The 19,684-nt window shown below is 45.4% G+C and overlaps 1 protein-coding gene across 3 annotated transcripts in view; it reads right to left on the minus strand.

The window, feature by feature from the left end:
* Positions 1-19,684, minus strand: part of OXCT1 (3-oxoacid CoA-transferase 1) — a 1,005,602-nt gene that overhangs the window by 419,117 nt on the left and 566,801 nt on the right. For all 3 annotated transcript variants that reach the window (XM_069627204.1, XM_069627203.1, XM_069627202.1), the window contains one exon: positions 4,606-4,654. In XM_069627204.1, the coding sequence (XP_069483305.1) occupies positions 4,606-4,654 (49 nt within the window). The remainder of the gene's footprint in view (positions 1-4,605; positions 4,655-19,684) is intronic.

The following is a 19,684-nucleotide window of genomic DNA, read 5'->3' on the forward strand; positions in this document are numbered from 1 at the left end:
GGGCTTCTGGACTGAAGACTGCCTCTGGCACCCGAGTGTCTGGGATGGGCAGGAAGTGAGAGAGGTGCCTGAAACTCCCTGTGCTTAGTTTCCTAGGACACCCACATGTTGTCTGGCAAGGACAGCCACCCTGCTGGGTGAGTGGCAGCTAGGCTGGAGTTAATGGGAGGAAACTGGATAAAAGGCGAGTCTCTTGGCTTGGAAGGCAGAGTCGACCACTGGAACGTAAGAACCGAAGACAAGCTTGAAGAGGACAGCTGTTGCAACTCCTGGACCGCTGGTTTGCCCGGTGAAGCCCTGCTGCAGGTCCAAATTGCCAAGTTCGTCTCGACAGAGAAGCCCCTTCAAGGACGACTTCTTTCCTTGAGTTGGTGGGACCAATCAACTCGTAAGCCACCTGGACACCATTCTCGGAGCTGGTTGTATTTTCCTCAGAGTGCTGCAGGAACCCGAATAGCCAGAGAGAAGAACACCAGTTTGTGTGCTTGTCTACAGCTACCGGAAATTGAAGATTTGCCAACTGCCAGCTTTGACCAGTCCCAGCGCAGGAGTCCCCCGACGTCCTCCCTCTTGTCCCCACGACGGAGGCTCAGGAACAGCAAGATCTGTAGGAACTGCCAGGAACAGAAGTCTTCAGCTGCATCTTTTTCTTCATTGTAAGGTACTGTGAAAATCCAACGAGAACTTACCTCTCACTGCGAAAGTGCTTGGAATTTTGGCAACTTGCAGGCCTAGTCAGCTTGTGACCCAACATATAAATCTTTCTTTTACAAACTACTTCTGAGAACTTTGGCAAAGACGTTTACTTTTAACTACTAGAACTGCTTTATCCTATACAAGACTTTAGCCCATTGACTTTGGCCTAACCTATTGCATTGAATCAGCTCCTCTGGTGAACTCAAACTATTTGCACTGTCTAAATAGTAACTGTATTTTCTTTTGGTTAACCTATGCCTTTTTGCTCCTACTTCAAAGTAGTTTAAATGCCTCAGAAGCGTACAGTGTAAAGTACTGAAGTATATTCTTGTGTGATATAAATTGCCTCCTTCTAGTGAATGTTTTATAACTGACTGTTGAATAAATTAATAAGTGTTTAACCAATAAACCTGGAGTATAAGAGTGTATTTGAATACTTGCGATTATAGACCTCTGTAACATCCTCACAGCTCACATTCCCTCTTGAGATAAGCCTGGCTGCTCAGCTCCGCTACCAAAAACTGTAGTACAGACTTTTACCAAAGGTTGATTTTGCTTACACTTCTGGTCATAGTTGTGTGTAGAGGTCCAAAAGGGTACTGCATACAAACTCTGCCTAACAGTGGTACTTGTGGTCACAATGTTGTCTTCTGCATTATAACAGAACATGTATCTACTATCTAGGAAGCGGCTAAGAGAGGAAGTAGGAGCTAGAGTGTTGGTACAGTGGTGTTTACTGGGCCATACCCCAGATAGTTGTCCTTGTCCCCAGAAGGGGAGTGCCTCTTCATGAGGTCCTACTGCATTAAACCACCCCTAATAGGAATATTGGGTGACGGCCACACCTCCCTAGCACCATTTATTTTATTCTATTGATTTATTTGAATTTATAAAGTGCCTAAATGGTCCTGAGGCATCGTGGCGCTGTTACAGAAGGCTTTGCTTAAAACACATGGTACATTGTTGGGAGCAATATTCAGTCAATAATACAGATAGTAGTAAATACAGTTACAGAGACGGGGGTAAAGACCAGACAGTTCCAGAGTTATATGGGAAGCTGTTGGTTCTTAGATACGCAGGAGGCAGGGCTAGTTAAAGAGCTTGGTTTTGAAGGCTCAGCGGAATGCTGTGCATGGGAAAGTTCTCCCTCCTGGGAAGAAGTGACAACACCCAATGACTTGTCACAGTAGGTAATTTACTGCCATTTCAAAATGGAGTGCCCTCATGGGGACATCTTGCAAGTGTGCTTGTCCGACCATGGTGCACCTTGCATCCCACAGGAGATTACTTCAGTTCCACTGGAGCAATCAGGTTTTGGAACTCATGAGTCTGCCCTTCAGCTTGTCCTCAGTCCCGTAGTGCTTTCTAATTAAATGAAGCATAAGGCATTGCCACTCCCGAAACAGGGGCGTATGACTAATTATCTACTAAAACAACATGATCCTGATGTCTCAAAATGCAGGCAAGCTACACGCTCACATTATTAAAGCACTTTTCTGCCTAAATAAATTGAGGATTCTCAGAATTACTACAGTGTCATAAGTCAGAATTTCTCAGCTTCCGAGTGTATTTGGCAGGTGCTGTCCTTCCGCTTCCAAATTGAAAGGTTCACAACATCAACAATAATATGAAATAAACCACCACCGAAGTTGACATCACTCATGGAGCTAGCAAAGTTGGGCAATCTGTTTAAGACAGGAACGTCAGTGACCTCAATGATTTGAAGTTATACCAAATTGTCATCGCTGCTTTACTGTCACCAAGTGGCCTTCCCCGATTGTAGCGAAACCGGGCAGGCTTTGGGAGGCAAGTCCGGTACCTCTGGGTATCCACTATAGCTCAGAATGGATGGGTACACACCAATGATTGGCAAAACCAAGATGGATCGAAACGGTGAAGGAAAAAGCACTTGCATGGAAAAAAAAGAAAAAAAACACACACACACAGGGTGGTTCCAGTAGATGAACCTCTAAGAATGTATACAGGCAATGAATCCGAAGAGTAATCCACCAAATTTAAGTTGTGCTGTTCAGGGATCATGAGAGCAAAGAAAATCAGGATTCCAGAAATCTGGGGAGAACATGGAGGTGGTTTAAGCACGTTAAAAGGAGGGGAAATGAGGAAAGGCAAAACATCAGGAAGGAAAGTGAAAAGAAGGAAAATTACTTAAGGAATAGATCAGAAAGCATCTGCATGGTACTCCGAGAGCGATGAGATGCACTGCTGATCCTCATTTGCTGATAAACAACTTCTTGGTGAGGCACTGATTGCGTACGTCCATACACGCAGACGTTGATGGCCACAGCCATGATGGTTGGGACGAGAACTCTGTGACAATGAGGTGTACAGCAATAAATAGTGTAGTACAACCAAGGTACATCTCTGAAAACCATAACTATTACTGGAGAGATGGGGGCCTTTCCTTACAGACTCCTTTGACTACTGCATTTCTGTAGTAGTGGGCTCAGGGGACAGATTATACCCTCCCTCCATCTGTGAGTATAGTGAGGATGCTAGTTGAAGTGCGACTGGAAGGCATTTGCCCGATAGTGGTGATGCTGTATTAGAATTCACAAGCAGGCGTTACAGTTATTCTTGAACTTTCCTTGGGTTCTCCAATTCCATTTCCCTAGTATCGGGCCCTTATCAATCCCCAAAAATAAAGCTTCATCCAATGGTGATGGACAGCTGTCTGAATGGGTGTGGAAGGGTTTTGCAAACTTTGGGTCCATCAGGCCTTTCATCTACAGCTTCAGCACTTCTCAAAAACTCATGTGGTCATTCCACCGAGAATATCTAAAAAGCAGCCTGGTTAGTCTGGAAAGGCTGGTGTCTAGAACAGAATCTTAATCCCATTTCAGCCCCTGAATTTGAAGAATTTAATTTCTGTGTGGGTACTGTCTGACATCAGGAAGGTCTTATGCACCTTAGGCATGCATAGGTCAGCAGGTGACGATTTTGTAGAGAGGGCCCTTGCTGGGGAACATCCATCAGTTTCCAGACTCTTGAAAGGTGTATGTTTCACTTGCTAGCCCATAATCTTGTTATCCATCCTTATGGGACAACAATGTAGTGGTACACTTCTTAGAATCCTAGGGCACCAATACAATTTTGTCCTTGAAGTGAAGTGGTAAAAATATCCATCAACTAAGCAGATCATTCTTCACATCACTATTGTCCTCCAGATGGCAGTGCTAGAATCATTGGTGAACTTGAAATTTGGCGTGTCTACACTTGTATAAGCTTCAGAACCTGAATTTGCTGTAAGATGCCATTGCGAGTCTGATATTTAGACTTCATAAATTACAATAACTCTGTATACAAGTGCCAGCTACAGTCGCTGCTGGTGAAAGGCGGATTGAATTTAACCTTGATTGTCTGGTCTTCAAATGTTTAAAAGGGATAGCCAACTCGCTATCTTGCTGAATATATCTCCCAGACACCTGTGGTCTTTCTGCTGACACCACAATGCTTTAACTTTAAAACCAGAGGTGATATACGTTTTTCAGCGCAAGCCAATAAGATCTGAAATTCTCTCCCAACAGAGGCAAGCCTTAGATCTGATCTTTCATCATTGCATATAGCACTAAAAACTGTTATTTTTGTAAGCGTTCTTTTTGGGGTTGCATGGGTTCCTTGGTCCATCCGATGATTCACTCCTACTGGGCCTAAAGACAATTCGGTTTGCTCTGCTTTTCATGCTGCACAGATAAGTAGGAAACTTTTATTCAAATCAAATAGTCTGTGTGGTTATTAAAGCAATAATATTAGATTACCATCACAGTCAACCTTTCACTGTATTTTAAACTGTGTTGTAGTAAAGGGTTTACCAGTACTGCCAAATTAAACTGGCTGATAACCTTATAGAATGTAAATAGAAAAGTAAAAAACAACCTTGAAATCACTTACCTGCATTTATAAGGTCTGCATCTACTTCTTCTTTAAGTGGATAGGGGCCCTAATAAACCAATATATTAAAATCAGTGTTAAAAACTAGATAGATCAACCACATATAAATACTACTATAATCAGGGATACAGATAAGCATCGTATAGGTCCATTTTACTCACTAAAATCCGGCTAAATCTCCCAAAAAACAAAAACAGGAAGCAAATCTCTTTAGTAGATGTCTGCCTCTTGATGCCTCATTCGCTGCTCACTAATGTCTTTAAGTGGCATCATTATAATCTGCCATCAAGAGGAGCTCTGCTAGTGTGTTTATTGGTATTCAGATGGGACTTAAGCCAAACGTGTCTATTTATGTACAGCAATCACTAAATTGAAAAAAGTAGTGATTGAAAAAAAATTATCTGTTTTTAAACTAGAAATATGTTTTTATGTAAATAATCCATTTGAGAATTTCAAATTCAAGTTCCCTTTTACTCCCCACTTCCAAAAGTAGTAAATACATTATTTCTGCATTAACATTATATCTGGAGCACTGGATACAGTAAATATGCTTTCCAAGTTAAAAAAATTAATACATTTTTTTACAAAAAATATACACAAGCGATCTAACTTGATGTTGCCAAATTCCCTATTTTATCAGGTGTTTCCATTTTCTTCCAGTGTCTTGAACTTTTCTCTTTTTACAGATTGATTTTCTCTGGCATGTTTGAGGCACACATGGTATGCTCACCTGCCTGACGGAGTCTCACAAATTCTAGAAGGCCAAACATGCAGTCTGCTAGTTCAATTAAACACACGGCCGAGAACCAACAAGCTGCCCCTGAGTTACAGTAAAGGGATGATGCAAGCTAGGCGAGAGACACTATCTTGAAAGTCTCCCTTGAAATGAATAGCGTAGGGAGCTGCAGGTCTATACAGGTTTCAACTGCTACTCTTCACTTCTTATTCACTGCAGTAAAACTGGAATATTAACCACTCACTTATCTCCACTGAAGGCACACATTTGATGTCCCAAAAGCTTCTGTACCTCCAAACTCTGCTCAGGGGTCATGGCATGTAGATAAGGAGGGTGGGATGAAGAGGGAGCTTCAACACATACTGCATCATTCACAGCATCTAAAGATCAATTTGAATACTTCCATCACTGCCACCCAACCACCCTCAATCAAGATTACTGCAGCTGGTCTACAATCGTTGAGGTCGGAGGTGAGCGGTTTTGGTTCTTGTATTCACCAGAGCATTTGGAGAGGAAAAGGCACCTATCCGCTATCCTACCTGTTTGATAAAAAAATGTAAAAAAATAAAAAAGTTTCACATGGTTTTATCAGAGGAAATTACTTTGTGATCGGGGAACGCTTGAAGTTCGTATTAGAGGGATTTGGTTGTCACAGACCCGGTATTAATGGAGTACTTGAAGAAATATGACACTTGGGGCACTGTAAAGAAGCCACGCAAGATGGTGGCTTCCTCTTAATCTCTGTGACTCTGCTGGCATGTCCTGCAAGAAGAACCGAGCTCAACGCGATTGGAGAGATTGCCAGAGACTGGAGAAGAGATAGCAGCTCCCAGGGAACTGATTGGTTGTGGATCCGATCTGGGAGGCGGTGTGACCGTCGCCTCAACAGACCCCAGCCATGCCCGCAGCATCCAGGTGTGTTTGAGACATTTGGGGAGATCACGTTGGGGCGGTGAGTGAGTCTGTGACTGTCGGAGCTGGGTGCAATGTCTGTCAACTTGACGTTGACGGCGTGCGCACTCCTGACAGACCGCTACAACAAAGATGGTGCATTCAGCCTCCTGGCATGGCCTATCTCCCAAGATGTGGCCCAGCTACATGCTGGGATGGCCAGTGGGAATTTGGATGGGCACCCCTTACAACAAATAGCGAGGGCCCGACTGATCCTGTTATGCTCCTGCGGAGTCTGCACCATTGCGGAAAACGCAGAGTAGATCAACATGTGTGCAGTCACGCAGAAGGAGCATCCTGATGAAAGGTACAGGGGGAGACAGGCAGCATGGATTGCTTTGCCAGGGCAACCACCAAAAACGGCGTTGGGCACCAACTGCCTCAGCCCACAATAGATCACTGTAACCTGCAGCAAAGTTTAGATGTAATGCAAAAGGGATTTGCATCTGTGAATGATAAAGTAGATAACATCATAAAGGAAAGACATACCAGGTTTTAGGTCTAACAGCGTTTCTCTGATAATTAGTACCTAAAACTGTTCGGAAATAATGAACCTGTTCATTAATTATTTTAGTAATAAAAAAAATACTTTATTGTACACTATTACAAAAATAATTTTCAAAAAACAAAGACACTACATACAACATGTACTCCTCACAACATCAAACAGATAAGTGAGTAACACATTTGTATTGCACGTTTATCCTACACCGACCAAGAAAAGATATTTTGAATCAATAGTTCTTGGACATTAAACTCCAGTCATGTAATGATACAAGAACCTGATTTCACAAATGACCTACATGTTTCTGTCCCAATACTGTCACCAAATACTTGATATTCCTCAGGGGCTGAGATATTTAACGATGTATATTCCTTTTCATTCACTTGAAGTGCCACATCTATCTTTTGTAAAAATAAAAACAGAGGAACACTGACTTAGTCCCACCACTTAACTCTTAAAGTATAAAAGCAAGTACTAGTCCCCTTTACACAAGTATTTAGAAAGTACCTGGTAATTAATCCATGATAACACGATGCAATCATAGTTCGCTCAACATCAAAGTAAACGTAGATTCATTCAACATATGCCAGTCACTTGGCTATTCTGCAATCCAAAGCCATAAAAGGGTACACTTTAATACAATGGCTGGATACATTTGCATTTAATCGCCTCTCAAATATCCTAAATTTTGTGCTAAAATCCTTGCCTACAATTTTCTTGAGGGACCAAAAAAAGGAGAACACTTAATCACAATGTGCAACCCACAACCAAATCTTCTGCAGCTTTAACTACTTCCATGACAAGCAAAGTCGATCTACAGATTAATGTCAGCACCTAATTAATACTATTGTCCAGATCCAGCCATGTAATTGGCTACAAAACCTAATAGATTGCTAATTGCCTCCTATAGCAGAGCGCCATACTCATTTGAATGTGGAAAATACGTAGTAATTGGCATTGGTAAATACTCAAGCGTCCACCTGAACAGAAATAAATCTGAGATATTCCCTCCTCGACAGACAGTATGGTGAAGCCGGTCAACAAAGTGAGGGGGCTTGGATGCCGGACATGTTTAAGTATCAGGGTGAACTAATATCTTGCTCCCATGTGTTAACAATGGAAAAGAACTATACAGCCTGCATGATACACCTGAGGGCCAAATTGCAGTGATGCGACTGGATCCCAATGTCAGGTTGACTCTCGCTTATAAAGATGGTGGTATTACCAAAATTGTTATATGTTCCAAAATATTCTGATGTGGCTGAGTCAAGCCTTTTTTTTTTTTAAAGAACTCAATACACTGAGTTTGTCCGAGCAAAAGGTCAGGTCAGACTGATGCCGTCATCATTGGCACACTCCTATGAGGTGGGGGGGTGGGGGGGTTCATTGCTGCCCCAAATTCTAAGCTATCCTATTTGATGGTGCAAGTCTACTACGCAATTTACTGGTTATGGGAAACCGGCGGGCCGCTACATGTTAAGCTGGAATAGGTGGCGACAGGTACCATGTCCCTGAAATCATTGATACTTGGTGGCGGTTATAGTCCCACCAGCCTGCTGGACCCCGTGGGGGCAACGATGGGAGCGTTGAAGAGACTTCTTCGAATGCAGGGGGACAGTATCCCCTATGATAAAAATGCACCTATGAGGTGGCTGCCTGTTCTGACCACCACTATGGATGGCTCAATCAGGAAGGCTTGGCAATCAACACATTATTGTGCTGTGGGACATGTATCCTGGTGGCCATTTTATTGAATGGGAAGATATTAAAGTTCACATTGGAGTGAACACGCTTCAATTGCCCCATTATTTTCACATGAGGGCTGCATTTAAATCACGTTACACGTCCTTTTCTGTGGAGCAGCCCCCACACGTACGCACATCATATATAGTGAATAATACTGAGTGCAAGAAAAGCATTTCCACGCTGTACAGAATGGCACAACTTGAAATGGTGCCGGCAGTGTCTGTGACCAGGGCTAAAAGGAGTAGAGATTTACAGGTAGAATTCACGGATGCACAATGGAGGTTAATATGTGGGCTGATTAAGGAAAATATCTCGTTCCAAGTTTCGTTGTATACATTTTAAATATCTCAATAGGCTACACTTTCCCCCCATCACGGATTAAGCTATTCAAGGAAGAATGTGAGGGTGTTTGCCCCAGGTGTCACTCTGAAAATGACAACATATTACACATGCTATGGTCCTGTCCTAAGTTAACCTCTTATTGGGCTGGTATTCGCCAGATGTTGTCTGCAATTGTAAAGCAGCAGCTCCCATTGTCTCCCTGTCACTGTTGTGACAAATCTGAGGATGTCGTCCCTTCTCCCCTAGTGGGAGACATTTCTAACGGGGCCAGGCTGGTGCGTCCACAGTGCAATAGTCACCCTGGGAGAGCTGCAGTGAGGGAGGGTAACATGGGGGAGGAAATCCCTTATGGGATTGGAGACGACATGTTGAGAACTTGGTATTCCCCCGCGTTAGTACACCTAAACCCTTCCCCAATGCTAAATCCGCCTTCCCCTTCTTTTGATAGGGCCAATGTCTGCTATTGTCAAGTTATCCAACCTAATCTACTTGACCGGATTAAAACATCAAGGTATGCTGCATACAACTCTTTTCCAAGTAGTAAGAAACTTAATATACTTCGAGAGACTGAAACATTAGAGAATACAGAGTATGCTACATTTGACTTTATTTTATATACTGGCGTCCAAGATCACTTTGGAGAAGCAGAATGAGCGCTATTGCTTCACAAAGAATGTGATTGGCCCAAAGCAATTCCATTTTCCAACACAGTTTAAATGTACGATAACAGAGCTGGAGGAGGCCTGTGAGCAGTCCAAAGCACCAGTGAAACGGCCATGAAAGAGGACGTACCGCCGGTTAAAAAAAGCAGACCACCTCTGAGCGGATGCATACCGCGGCAGAGCCCCGAACGCTACCGGAGCCTCAAGAGATGCAGCACCAGCTATGGAAACGCTGGTACCTGCCAGGAAGACGCAAACAGGTACACAGCTAACACGAGAGGTGCTGGAGGTGCGGGGGAGCAAGGAAGTGAAGGCTGAACCTGGAATAAGAGGGTCTGGGACACTGGGAACAAAGGGCGAGTCTGGTACCCGCACTCGCATGAGAAACAAAGTCAATCAGAATATTGAGAGTGAGACTCAGACCCAAAAGATGGACAGTCTATTAGAGGACAATTGCTTGGCTGGGGAGCAAACCAAGCCATCCTGAATACTGAAAGTCTGGGACCTACACCCAAAATAAGTAAAGAATATATAGTGAAACAAATCCTACGGTTGGTAAAAGGAGTGCGGCAAGTAGGTGGGATAAATAGTAGAAATACAACGAGCATATTCTTGTGAACTGCCTGACCATTGTAAAAGAAAATATAGGTCTGGGAGGCCCCAGGAGGAGAGAAACACTACAAGAAGGAATCCAGGTAAAGGATTACAATACTATCCTTGGAGTCCTATAGTTTTAAACATTTCTTTATTTTTATCATTTTTGATTACCCGAGAGACTTGGAACTTTTCTGTTGGTTGGAGCTACAAAGAACACTTTACTTGGGATAAGATCATTTTATTGTATTTATTGTATTAATTTATAAAGCGCACCACAGACCGTGGGCATCGAGGTGCTGTTACAGGGTACAGTAAAATGCTGACATAATACAGTGGCATGCTTGCAAAGTTTTGGGTACAGGTTATACATAGTTACATGGGAACAGGAGAAGGGGATGTGAGAGAAGAGGGCGTATACCTGGTTTAGGTGAAACAAGTTTTGAGAGGTTTCCAGAACGTATAGTGAGAGGGATCTGCTCTGAGAGAGGTTGGCAGGGAGTTCCAATGTCTGGATGCAATAAAAGGGAAGCTAATCCCACCTGCTTTGGCGCGTTTGACTTTGGGCAGCCTGAGACAATGGCAGTAGGGTGTTCTGGTGGGTCTGGATGAGCTCGACTTAGTTACTTTGTTGGCAAGGTGGGGGGGCGGAGGTTTGTTGGCAATGCACTTGTGAGTGATGGCTAGCATTTTAAAAATGATGCGTTCTCTGATGGGGAGCCAGTGAGCATTACGCCTTGCTGCGCTTATGTGGTCCCTTTCGAGAATGCTGAGGGCAGCTCAGAGTGCATTATTCTAGATGGTTTTTAGTTGTGTTAGGTTTTTTTAAGCGGTGCCAGCAAAGAGGACATTACAGTAGTCCAGTGTTGAACCAATGATGGCTTTGGCAATAGTGCAGCAATTCTCGATGGACAGGTAGGGGTTTTGCTGCATTGAGTAGTTTGGTTTCATTGGCAGCAGAGGATGCTAGGACACGAACCTGCCTGGTGAATTCAGTGTATTGGCTGCTGAGTTTATTGAGGGTTTATTGTGGTCCAACCAGGAGGATTTCTGTTTTGTCTCCATTGAGGCACAGCCAGCTGTCAGCCATTCAGGCCTGGATGGTGGAGTAGGCTGTATGGAGGGTATTGGTGTCAGAGCCGTAGTTACCTGTGAGGGGAGTAAGACATGTGCGTCATCGGCATAGTTTGTGTAGGCTATGCCAATGGATTCACGGATGATGAACAGTGGTCTTGTGAAAGTTCGCGGACACCTCTGCATTACAGAGTTGGTGAAATGTAGTTCTTGGATGGCTTATAACTTTGCCGCCACTTAATGGACCTGCATGAAATTCTGCATGCATATCCCTGAGCTGATTCTTAGTGAGTATGCAAAGTTTGGTGGGATTCTGTCATGAGGGGGAAAAATTAGAGGGGGGCTCCCAAAATAATGTACAGGCTTATAAATGAGGTGCCATTTGACAAATCTACACTTAATTTGGAAAACTGATAATACATTTAGATATTAATGTTTTTCCGAAGTTTAATGGAATTTTGTGAAGAGGGGGGGTCCCAAAATAATGTAAAGGCTTATAAATGTGGCAAACTGATAATAGATCAAGTTATACATGTTTTGCGAAGTTTGGTGGGATTCTGTCAAGAGGGAGCAAAATTAGAGGGGGGTCCCAAAATATTGTAAAGGCTTATAAATGTGGTGCCATTTGACAAATCTACACAAAGGTTTGCAAAAAGATTATAGATCTAGATATAGATGTTTTCGTAAAGTCTGAATGGATTTTGTCAAGTGGGGGCAAGGTTATATGACGATTGTATCTGAATACATTTGACACTTTTGAAAAAATAAAACATGGGTGCATTTCCAGCAAACTTGCGTAAGGAGCATTGGCAAGGACCTACAAGCATGGTTTTGCAAATGTGCCAGTGTTTTATTATTTGACAAGTGTCGTAATGTAGCTACAAGAAATAACAGTATACCTTTAGCAGTGGCCAGATGGTCCGGGTCATGTAATAAGGTCATGATCCGGACAATCTGGCTACTGGCCATGACCACAAGGGACAAAACATAGGATTAAAATGGCCATGTCCACCTGGGACTGGCTTTGTGGTAAAGTTATTCGAAATTAGGATAGATATAAAAGGGAAGAAAGATTTGCTTGTGGTAATATGGTCATAGGGTTCCCTTTTTGCTTTCTGCAGGCTGCCAAGGAAAGCGAAGAGGGGCCCTGGATGGAACCCTCGCCTTCCCTTTCCATGGTGGACATCTTGGAAAATGATTTTCCTTCCTACACCGGGATGCCACAGGCATCCCGGTGTAGGAGGAAAAATCATCTTTTTTAGCACCCTGGGTTCTCGCTTTGAAACCTACGTTGATAATGGCCTTCATCCCCCCATTTCAGGGGCTGGAATGGGGGGATAATGGCCCAGTGACCTTTTTATCCACCCTTGCTTTGCTTGGGCTGATAACTTGGGGTGCTGGGCCGGTATCCACCATTCCAGTCCCTGGAACGGAGGATGAACGCCACAATATTCCCATTAGCATAACACAAAATGCAAATGGAAATGTTGGAAAATCTTATTGAGTCTATGTACTTTACTGAGAAATATAAAGTAGACGGGAGTCTATACCTGTTTTTTTTTGTTCTATTTTTTAACTGTGAAAGGTAGTTCCTAAAGGAATATGTCTTTTGTTGTTTTTTGGATGGTTTTTTTTGGCAGGAGATCTGAGAACGAAAGGTGGGGGGGAAATGAGGGAAGAGGAACCAGGCAATGTTTCTCATGCTCCTTGATTATAGCAGTGTTGGTGGCTCTTGGGGAGGAGGGATGGCATTAGCTGATGCCATTTTAAGATAAATAGCATTTTTGCTAAAAGTATGTACTGTGTACTAGATTGTTAATGGATAATGAGTAGGAATCGGTGTTGGAGCTGTGCAAGGGAAATGTTGAAGTTGAAAGTTCCTCTATCAGTAGAAAATGCAGTTCTGAACAGTCCGCGAAGCGGAGATCTTATTGTGAAGTACGGACGTGTTCTCGGACACGTCATCATGCCGCGCGCCAGCGTATGGTCATGTGGCACTGTCCGGAAGGTCCGCTATGAAGTCAGATGTTGTTAGACGGCAACGGATGCAAAACTAGTTTAATTAGTTGAAAAAAGTGTATAGAAGTGTTAAAAATGGTTCCAGAAGGTGGGAAATGGCAGAGTTTTAAGGTGACACTTTGTAAATGGGACACAAATATTGCTATATTGGGTAAGTGTGATATTAGTAAGTTGTAGGAAAATAACATGCACTGGTAAAAAACTATGAAATTCAATGAAAAAACTTTGTTAAATGGACCTCATGGTTTCAAGTAAATCAAAAAACCCCAGAAATTCGCCAGTTATGGTAAGCTAAACAACCATAACTCGCGCCACCACCATGCACTGCTAAGACTAAAACCCAGGACATCAAAGTTGACATCACAAATGTCATTGATGACATCACTGATGACATTGCGTGCGAAATAAATTTTGATGAAAAGTCCCTACAAGGAGTTAACATCCCCTTAATGTTTTTTTCATTGAACATATATATATATATATGCCCAACATGTTTTCTTGGGCATGAGATGTGATTTCAAATATACTGAACACTGTTAGCTCAAGGCATATGCCCCCAGCAGCAGCGTCAACACATGGATTTCGGAATTAGCATAGTTTTGGCATCAACCATATGCCTTCTGTATAGCATTTGATAATTGGAAAGCAGCTTGCTCTTAAATTATTCTATATCCGTACACATTTAGGCAGTGGAATTTGCTAAAATGTGTAAATTAGCTTTGCGTAGGTGAAACTGGCAATGGCAGAACTATTTTTAATGCGTTTCTTACCTTAGCTTCTTTGCCCATGGAGGCTGAAGATGTATAACATTTGCCCCTGCTTAGAGCAGTGAATAGCACATATTGTTCAGTGAACGCACAATAAAGCACATTATACTTTAAATGGTTCTTGTTCTTTATGCCACCTTCTTTGTTGGTCACCTTCCTTCCTCTACGGGTCAAAAATTGACATATGAAGGCATGCATGTACCCTTGGATGCCCTTTTAGTGTATTGTGAGCAAAGTTGCTGAAATTGAGTCCTGGGACGGTCTCCTAATCCACACTTTAGCCAGGGTATGTCATATTGCTGGACAGAATATGAGGTGGCAAGCTTTCCCTGGATTGGAAAGAATGTTGTTGGACTCCTCCATAGGTGGGCTAAGATAGCCCCCAGCCTAAACGCTGGATGAAAGGAGAACACTTGGAGGCATTCGAGATGGGAATAGTTTATTACCTGTAACTCCATTTCTCCAGCATTGGTATCTTTCATGGATTCACATGCTTAGAATATTTCCCGTCATCTGACTGGGACCCTCGGTACACATATATAGCCTTTTCCTATAGGAAAAACTTCCGACACTTTTGTGTCCTATCTACGTCCTTTTAGGACCCGCCTACGCATGCTCCGTAGGCCGTCCCAGTATAAGAGGCCCGCCCCCGCGGCTCCCCTTCAGATTTCGGCCCCTCCAAAGTAGGAAGGGTTAAACAAATACATTGCATTCCGGGGAGGCTGGCGGGAGCATGTGAATCCATGAAAGATACCAATGCTGGAAAAATGGAGTTACAGGTAAGAAACTATTCCCTTCTCCAGCATTGGATCTTTCATGGATTCACATGCTTAGAATAGATTGTATAGCAGTAACACCTGAAACGGCGGTGAGAATGTAATGTAATATACCCTCACCATAATACACAATGCATATGTACAGCAGGAATAAGTTTACTCATATAACCTTACCCACATAAAGTATACTGTCATCAAAAGGTAGAAAACAGACTCTCCACAGCGTGGAGCTTACCTTACTGAAACAGATGGCGCAGGACAGCTCTTCCCATCTGCACCTCGTCCGCATGCTGCCTGGCAAGGCAGTAGTGATGAGTAAACGTGTGGGGCACTGACCATGCCGCAGCCTGGCATATGTCTGTTAGCGGAATTCCTGCCCATAATGCTGCTGAGGAGGACGTTGATCTTGTAGAATGGGCTCTAGGATGCCCTTACAGCGGCTTTCCGGCCGTGGAGTGGCAAAACGCAATCGTCGATGAGACCCATCGAGCCAATCCTTGTTTAGAGATTGCTTTTCCCCTCGTCGACGGACCATATGCGATGAACAGTTGTCGAGTAGACCTGAGTTCCTGTGTACGATATAGGTAAAATTTCAGAGCCCTCTTAACGTCCAAGGTATGAAGAGCTTTTTCTGGTGCCGATGATGGGGTCGCGAAGAAAGTAGGGAGAACAATGGACGAGTGTTTGTGATACACTGTCGGAACTTTTGGGACGAACGTAGGATTAGTTGCCAGGACCACCTTGTCCTTAAAGAATCTTAAGTATGGCGGGTCTACGACCAGCGCTTGCAGTTCCGAGATTCTCCTAGCTGATGTGATAGCAATTAAGAATGCCAACTTCCACGATATGAATTTCATGTCCGACGTGGCCATAGGCTCAAAGGGCGGTTTCATTAAGCCTGCCAACATTGTGTTGAGACTCCAGTTGGAGGGAAACGTTTTACCGGGGGAAATGTTCGAAATAAACCCCTCATGAAGTGTTTCACAAGTCTGTCGCTGAATAGAGGAGACGGCTGTCTCTTCCTCGTGAACCTCGAGATGGCCGCCAGGTGCACCTTTATCGATGTGAAGGATAAACCCCTCTCCGCCAAGAGAAGCAGGTAAGGTAGAACTTGTTCCGGCGGCACCGTCAACGGTTGTAGGCCTTGCTGTCCTCGACAACATTCACAGAACCTCCGCCACTTATAGGTGTAAGATTTGTTGGTAGAAGGGGCTCGAGCCGCCTGCAGAATTTTTTGATAATCCTCAAACGTCTAAAGCACCCAAATCCGAAAAGTCAGGAGCCAGGCTGCAAGGTTGAGACTGTCCGGGTCGTGATGCCACACCGTGCCTTTGTCCCGGGATAGTAGGTTCGGGACTCTCGGAAATGCTATTGGATGTTCCAGCGACAGGTGAAGCAGGTCGGAGAACCACGGTTGCTGCGGCCAGTACGGTGCCACTAGAATTACCCAGCAACTGTATCTGCGTATCCACTGTACTGTCCTCCGTATGAGGGGGAACGGAGGAAAAGCATAAAGGAACATGTCCGTCCATGGGAAGGAGAATGCCTCCCCCATGGAACCCTCCTGAGGCCATCTGCTTGCGAATTTCTCGCATTTCTTGTTGTCCTTGGTTGCGAAAGCGTCCAGAGGGGGGTGACCCCATTTCTCGAACACTTTCATCAGCTAAACTGTGTCCATTTCCCATTCGTGTATCTGGGCCATGCTTCTGCTGAGGGAATCTGCTTGCGAATTCCTCACTCCCGGGAGATGGTGAGCCACGATGGAAATCTCGTGCTTTAATGCCCAATGCCATGTTTTCTGGGCCTCTATGGAAAGAGTTCTTGATCGCGTCCCTCCTTGTTTTCTCAAATAAAACATGGCTGTCGTATTGTCGGTCAGTACTCGTACTCGCGATCCCTTGATGTGTGGTAGGAATGCCTTCAAGGCCCATCGTACTGCTGTCAGGACGAGGTGGGGGGGTCTGTACTTCCGCTCTCTATATGGCAGAGGAAAGGCACAGAGGACCCCAGCCAAGATTCTCTAATATGGTAACGATGGACGAGCAATCAAGGCCTAGCTTCTCAGGAGGTGATGCAGGCTGGTTCTTAAGTACAGTGTATCCCCAAGCCCCCACAAAGGAATGTCCACACACTGTATTACTGAAAACACAGTCTTTATATAATTAATATTCAAAGGTTATGTACACTTACCACAATAATGCACTTTGTGCTCCGGAAAATCAACAATGGTAAATATCTACAATTCTAAAGTGGTACCACTAATATTCGATTAGAGTGCATCAACAAGGCTGTGAAAATGCCACACGGATCAATAGCAATGAAACCAGCAATAGAGAGAAGAGAGAAAGCAGACGGATGAAACAATAGGCAGACGACTGGTCCTTGCTACTGGACACAGCTCTGAGTGGAGATCCCCCCACCTGGGCAACCTGTAAAATAACGATATATAAAACAAGCCCAGTCCATATATTGTTCAAGAGCCTCGTTCTCTCCTACAATGTTTTACCCCCCCAATGTACCTGGTGGAGTAGAGTTCGTCGGCGAGGCGTCGACCGATCCTTCTGGAGTGACTCCCTTTAAGGCAGGAGCCACGGATCGTCGAGAGGCGTCGCGGACTCGGGGTTCGGTGTATCGGCGGCCCTTCTTGAAGGTCGCCCCTTTCAAGCGGGAGACACGGGGCGCCGAACGTCCGACCGTGAACCGGGTAGAACGACGTCGATGAGGCAGCAGGCTTTGATCCGAGCGGTGCTCGTCGACGACAGAGCGTTGGCGTCCTGCAAGGAAGAGGCGTGCGGGGCACCTCGGTGACGATAGTTCTGGACCGCAAAGAGATGAAGAAGAACTGTGGCCCAGTAAGGGCGTCGAGTCGTCGGCGTCTCTGCGGTCTTTGGGTGGCGGGAAACCCACCGGTGGATACTCCTCGGCGCGTCGACGGTCAGGCCTTCTCCCACAGGAGACGGCACGGCGATGCAGACGAGAGCGTCCGTTGATCAAGTTAAAGTTCTTAGGCAAACGGGAGCACGGCGGCTCCGGTCGGCGACGGCGGTCGTCGACAGTGGCGGACAACAGTCCGGGCGCTTCGCTTTGGGATTCCTCAGCGGTCCCCGTATCGGGTCGGCAGCCTGTCGTAGGTCTGTCTACCAGGGAGCGTTGGCAAAGGTCAGCTGTGCACGATGGTCCCTCGTGGCTCGGGAAGAGGGCGCCTTACCAGGTCCTCTCTGGGTCAGTCCTTGGAGACACCGCAGCCTTTAGATCGTGAAGGAGGGCCACGGCAATCCTTCTCTTCCAGCAGGGCCTCAAGGTCAAGCGTCAGTTACTCCAGTTACTCGTCGTAGTGGACTTCAGCTTCTGAACAATTTCCAGTGGTGAGAGGTCCCCAGATATACTATTCGGTCTCTCATCCACACTGCTGGCACACACTCAGCAGCCAATCGTACAGAAGGGCATTCATGCAGTCGGTCAGCCAATCAGGCACGCAGGGCATTCAGGCCACTCTTCTCCCGCTCAGACACTCACAACAAGGAATGTGGATTGAGACAAGTACTCAGCCATTCAACTCTACACACTGCATTCAGTCCAGTTTCGGGCAGGGCCGTCTCAGTCTTTGTCTCTCATGGCAGAAACCAGACAGCCACAACACGGAGTGCATATTGGTCACACTCCCCATTCACCCAGGTCCCACCCACAGGAGGTACCCACAACATACAGTCAGCGGGAAGGCTCCAGTAAGTCTAGCTGGGCCTTCACAACAACACCATATACGGAACTTCCACCCAACAGCCAGTCAGGTGGAAGGGACAGAGTCAGGGCTTCCCAGGACTTTGGGAAAACAAGGTATCAGGGGATAGAAAGTAAGAGGCCACCGGGGCCATCTTGTTTCCTATCAGGAATCAACTGATTCCAATGGCAGGGCCGGGGTACCCCAAAATGGCGGATACCCAGCGCACCTGTCAAATTCAGCATGTAGCTGCCACCAGCCCATACCCTACTCTGTGGGCCACCCACGGGTGCCCAAAAACATACACTAGGGGCTCAGGGTTGTACCCCTACCCATGGGTGCCATAAGGGTATCCCATGGGTCTGTTCACCAAACCAAAAGAGAGAGCTGCACCGCCAGGAGTCCCGCAGGGACTTCTGCGCGGAAAACACGACAGAACACACAATAAGAACAGAAAAAGGACAAGGATACGGAGGCCCTGTCCCTCCGATGCATTTCCAGCATCACAACTGCTCTGAGCTCTAACACGTTTATGTGTAGGAGCGACTCCGTTGGAGACCAGCGACCTTGCGTTTGAAGAGTACCCATGTGAGTTCCCCATCCGGTTAGGGACGCATCCGTGACTATGGTTCGCTGAAACTCCGGTTCCTGTAGGGGTACACCGTTGTTCAGATTGTGGAAACTCTGCCACCACTGAAGGGTCCGAAGCAGCTTGTTGTCGTCGATGGTTATCTTGTCTGACCACGATCTTTGGGCCTGCGTCCATCGGTCCTGGACTGGCCTCATGAATAGGTGACAGTTTGCCACCAGATGGATGCAGGATGCCATGGCCCCTAGGACCGAAACGTATTTCCTCACTGAGAGCCTGGTGGTTTGTCGTAGTCGGCTCGCCAGCTGATTGAGTTTTGAGGTTCTGTCGAGCGAAGGCTTCACTAGCCTTCACTGGGTCTCGAACTGTGCCCCCAGGAACACAAACGTTCTCGATGGCCGCAGAGAGGATTTTTCGAAGTTTATGGAAAATCCCAGCTGTTGTAGAAGCTGCATGGTGGCTTGCAAACTTGTGTTGGTCGACGCTGGGGAGGATCCCCTTACCAGCCAGTCGTCGAGGTATGGGTATACGTGGTGGCCTTGCTTCCTTAGCCAGGCCGCTACTGGGCCCAGGCATTTTGTGAACGTTCTGGGGGAGGTC

This window comes from Ambystoma mexicanum, chromosome 6p (assembly GCF_040938575.1).
Source record: "Ambystoma mexicanum isolate Mex_15411 chromosome 6p, UKY_AmexF1_1, whole genome shotgun sequence".
Classification (NCBI taxonomy): Eukaryota; Metazoa; Chordata; class Amphibia; order Caudata; family Ambystomatidae; genus Ambystoma; species Ambystoma mexicanum.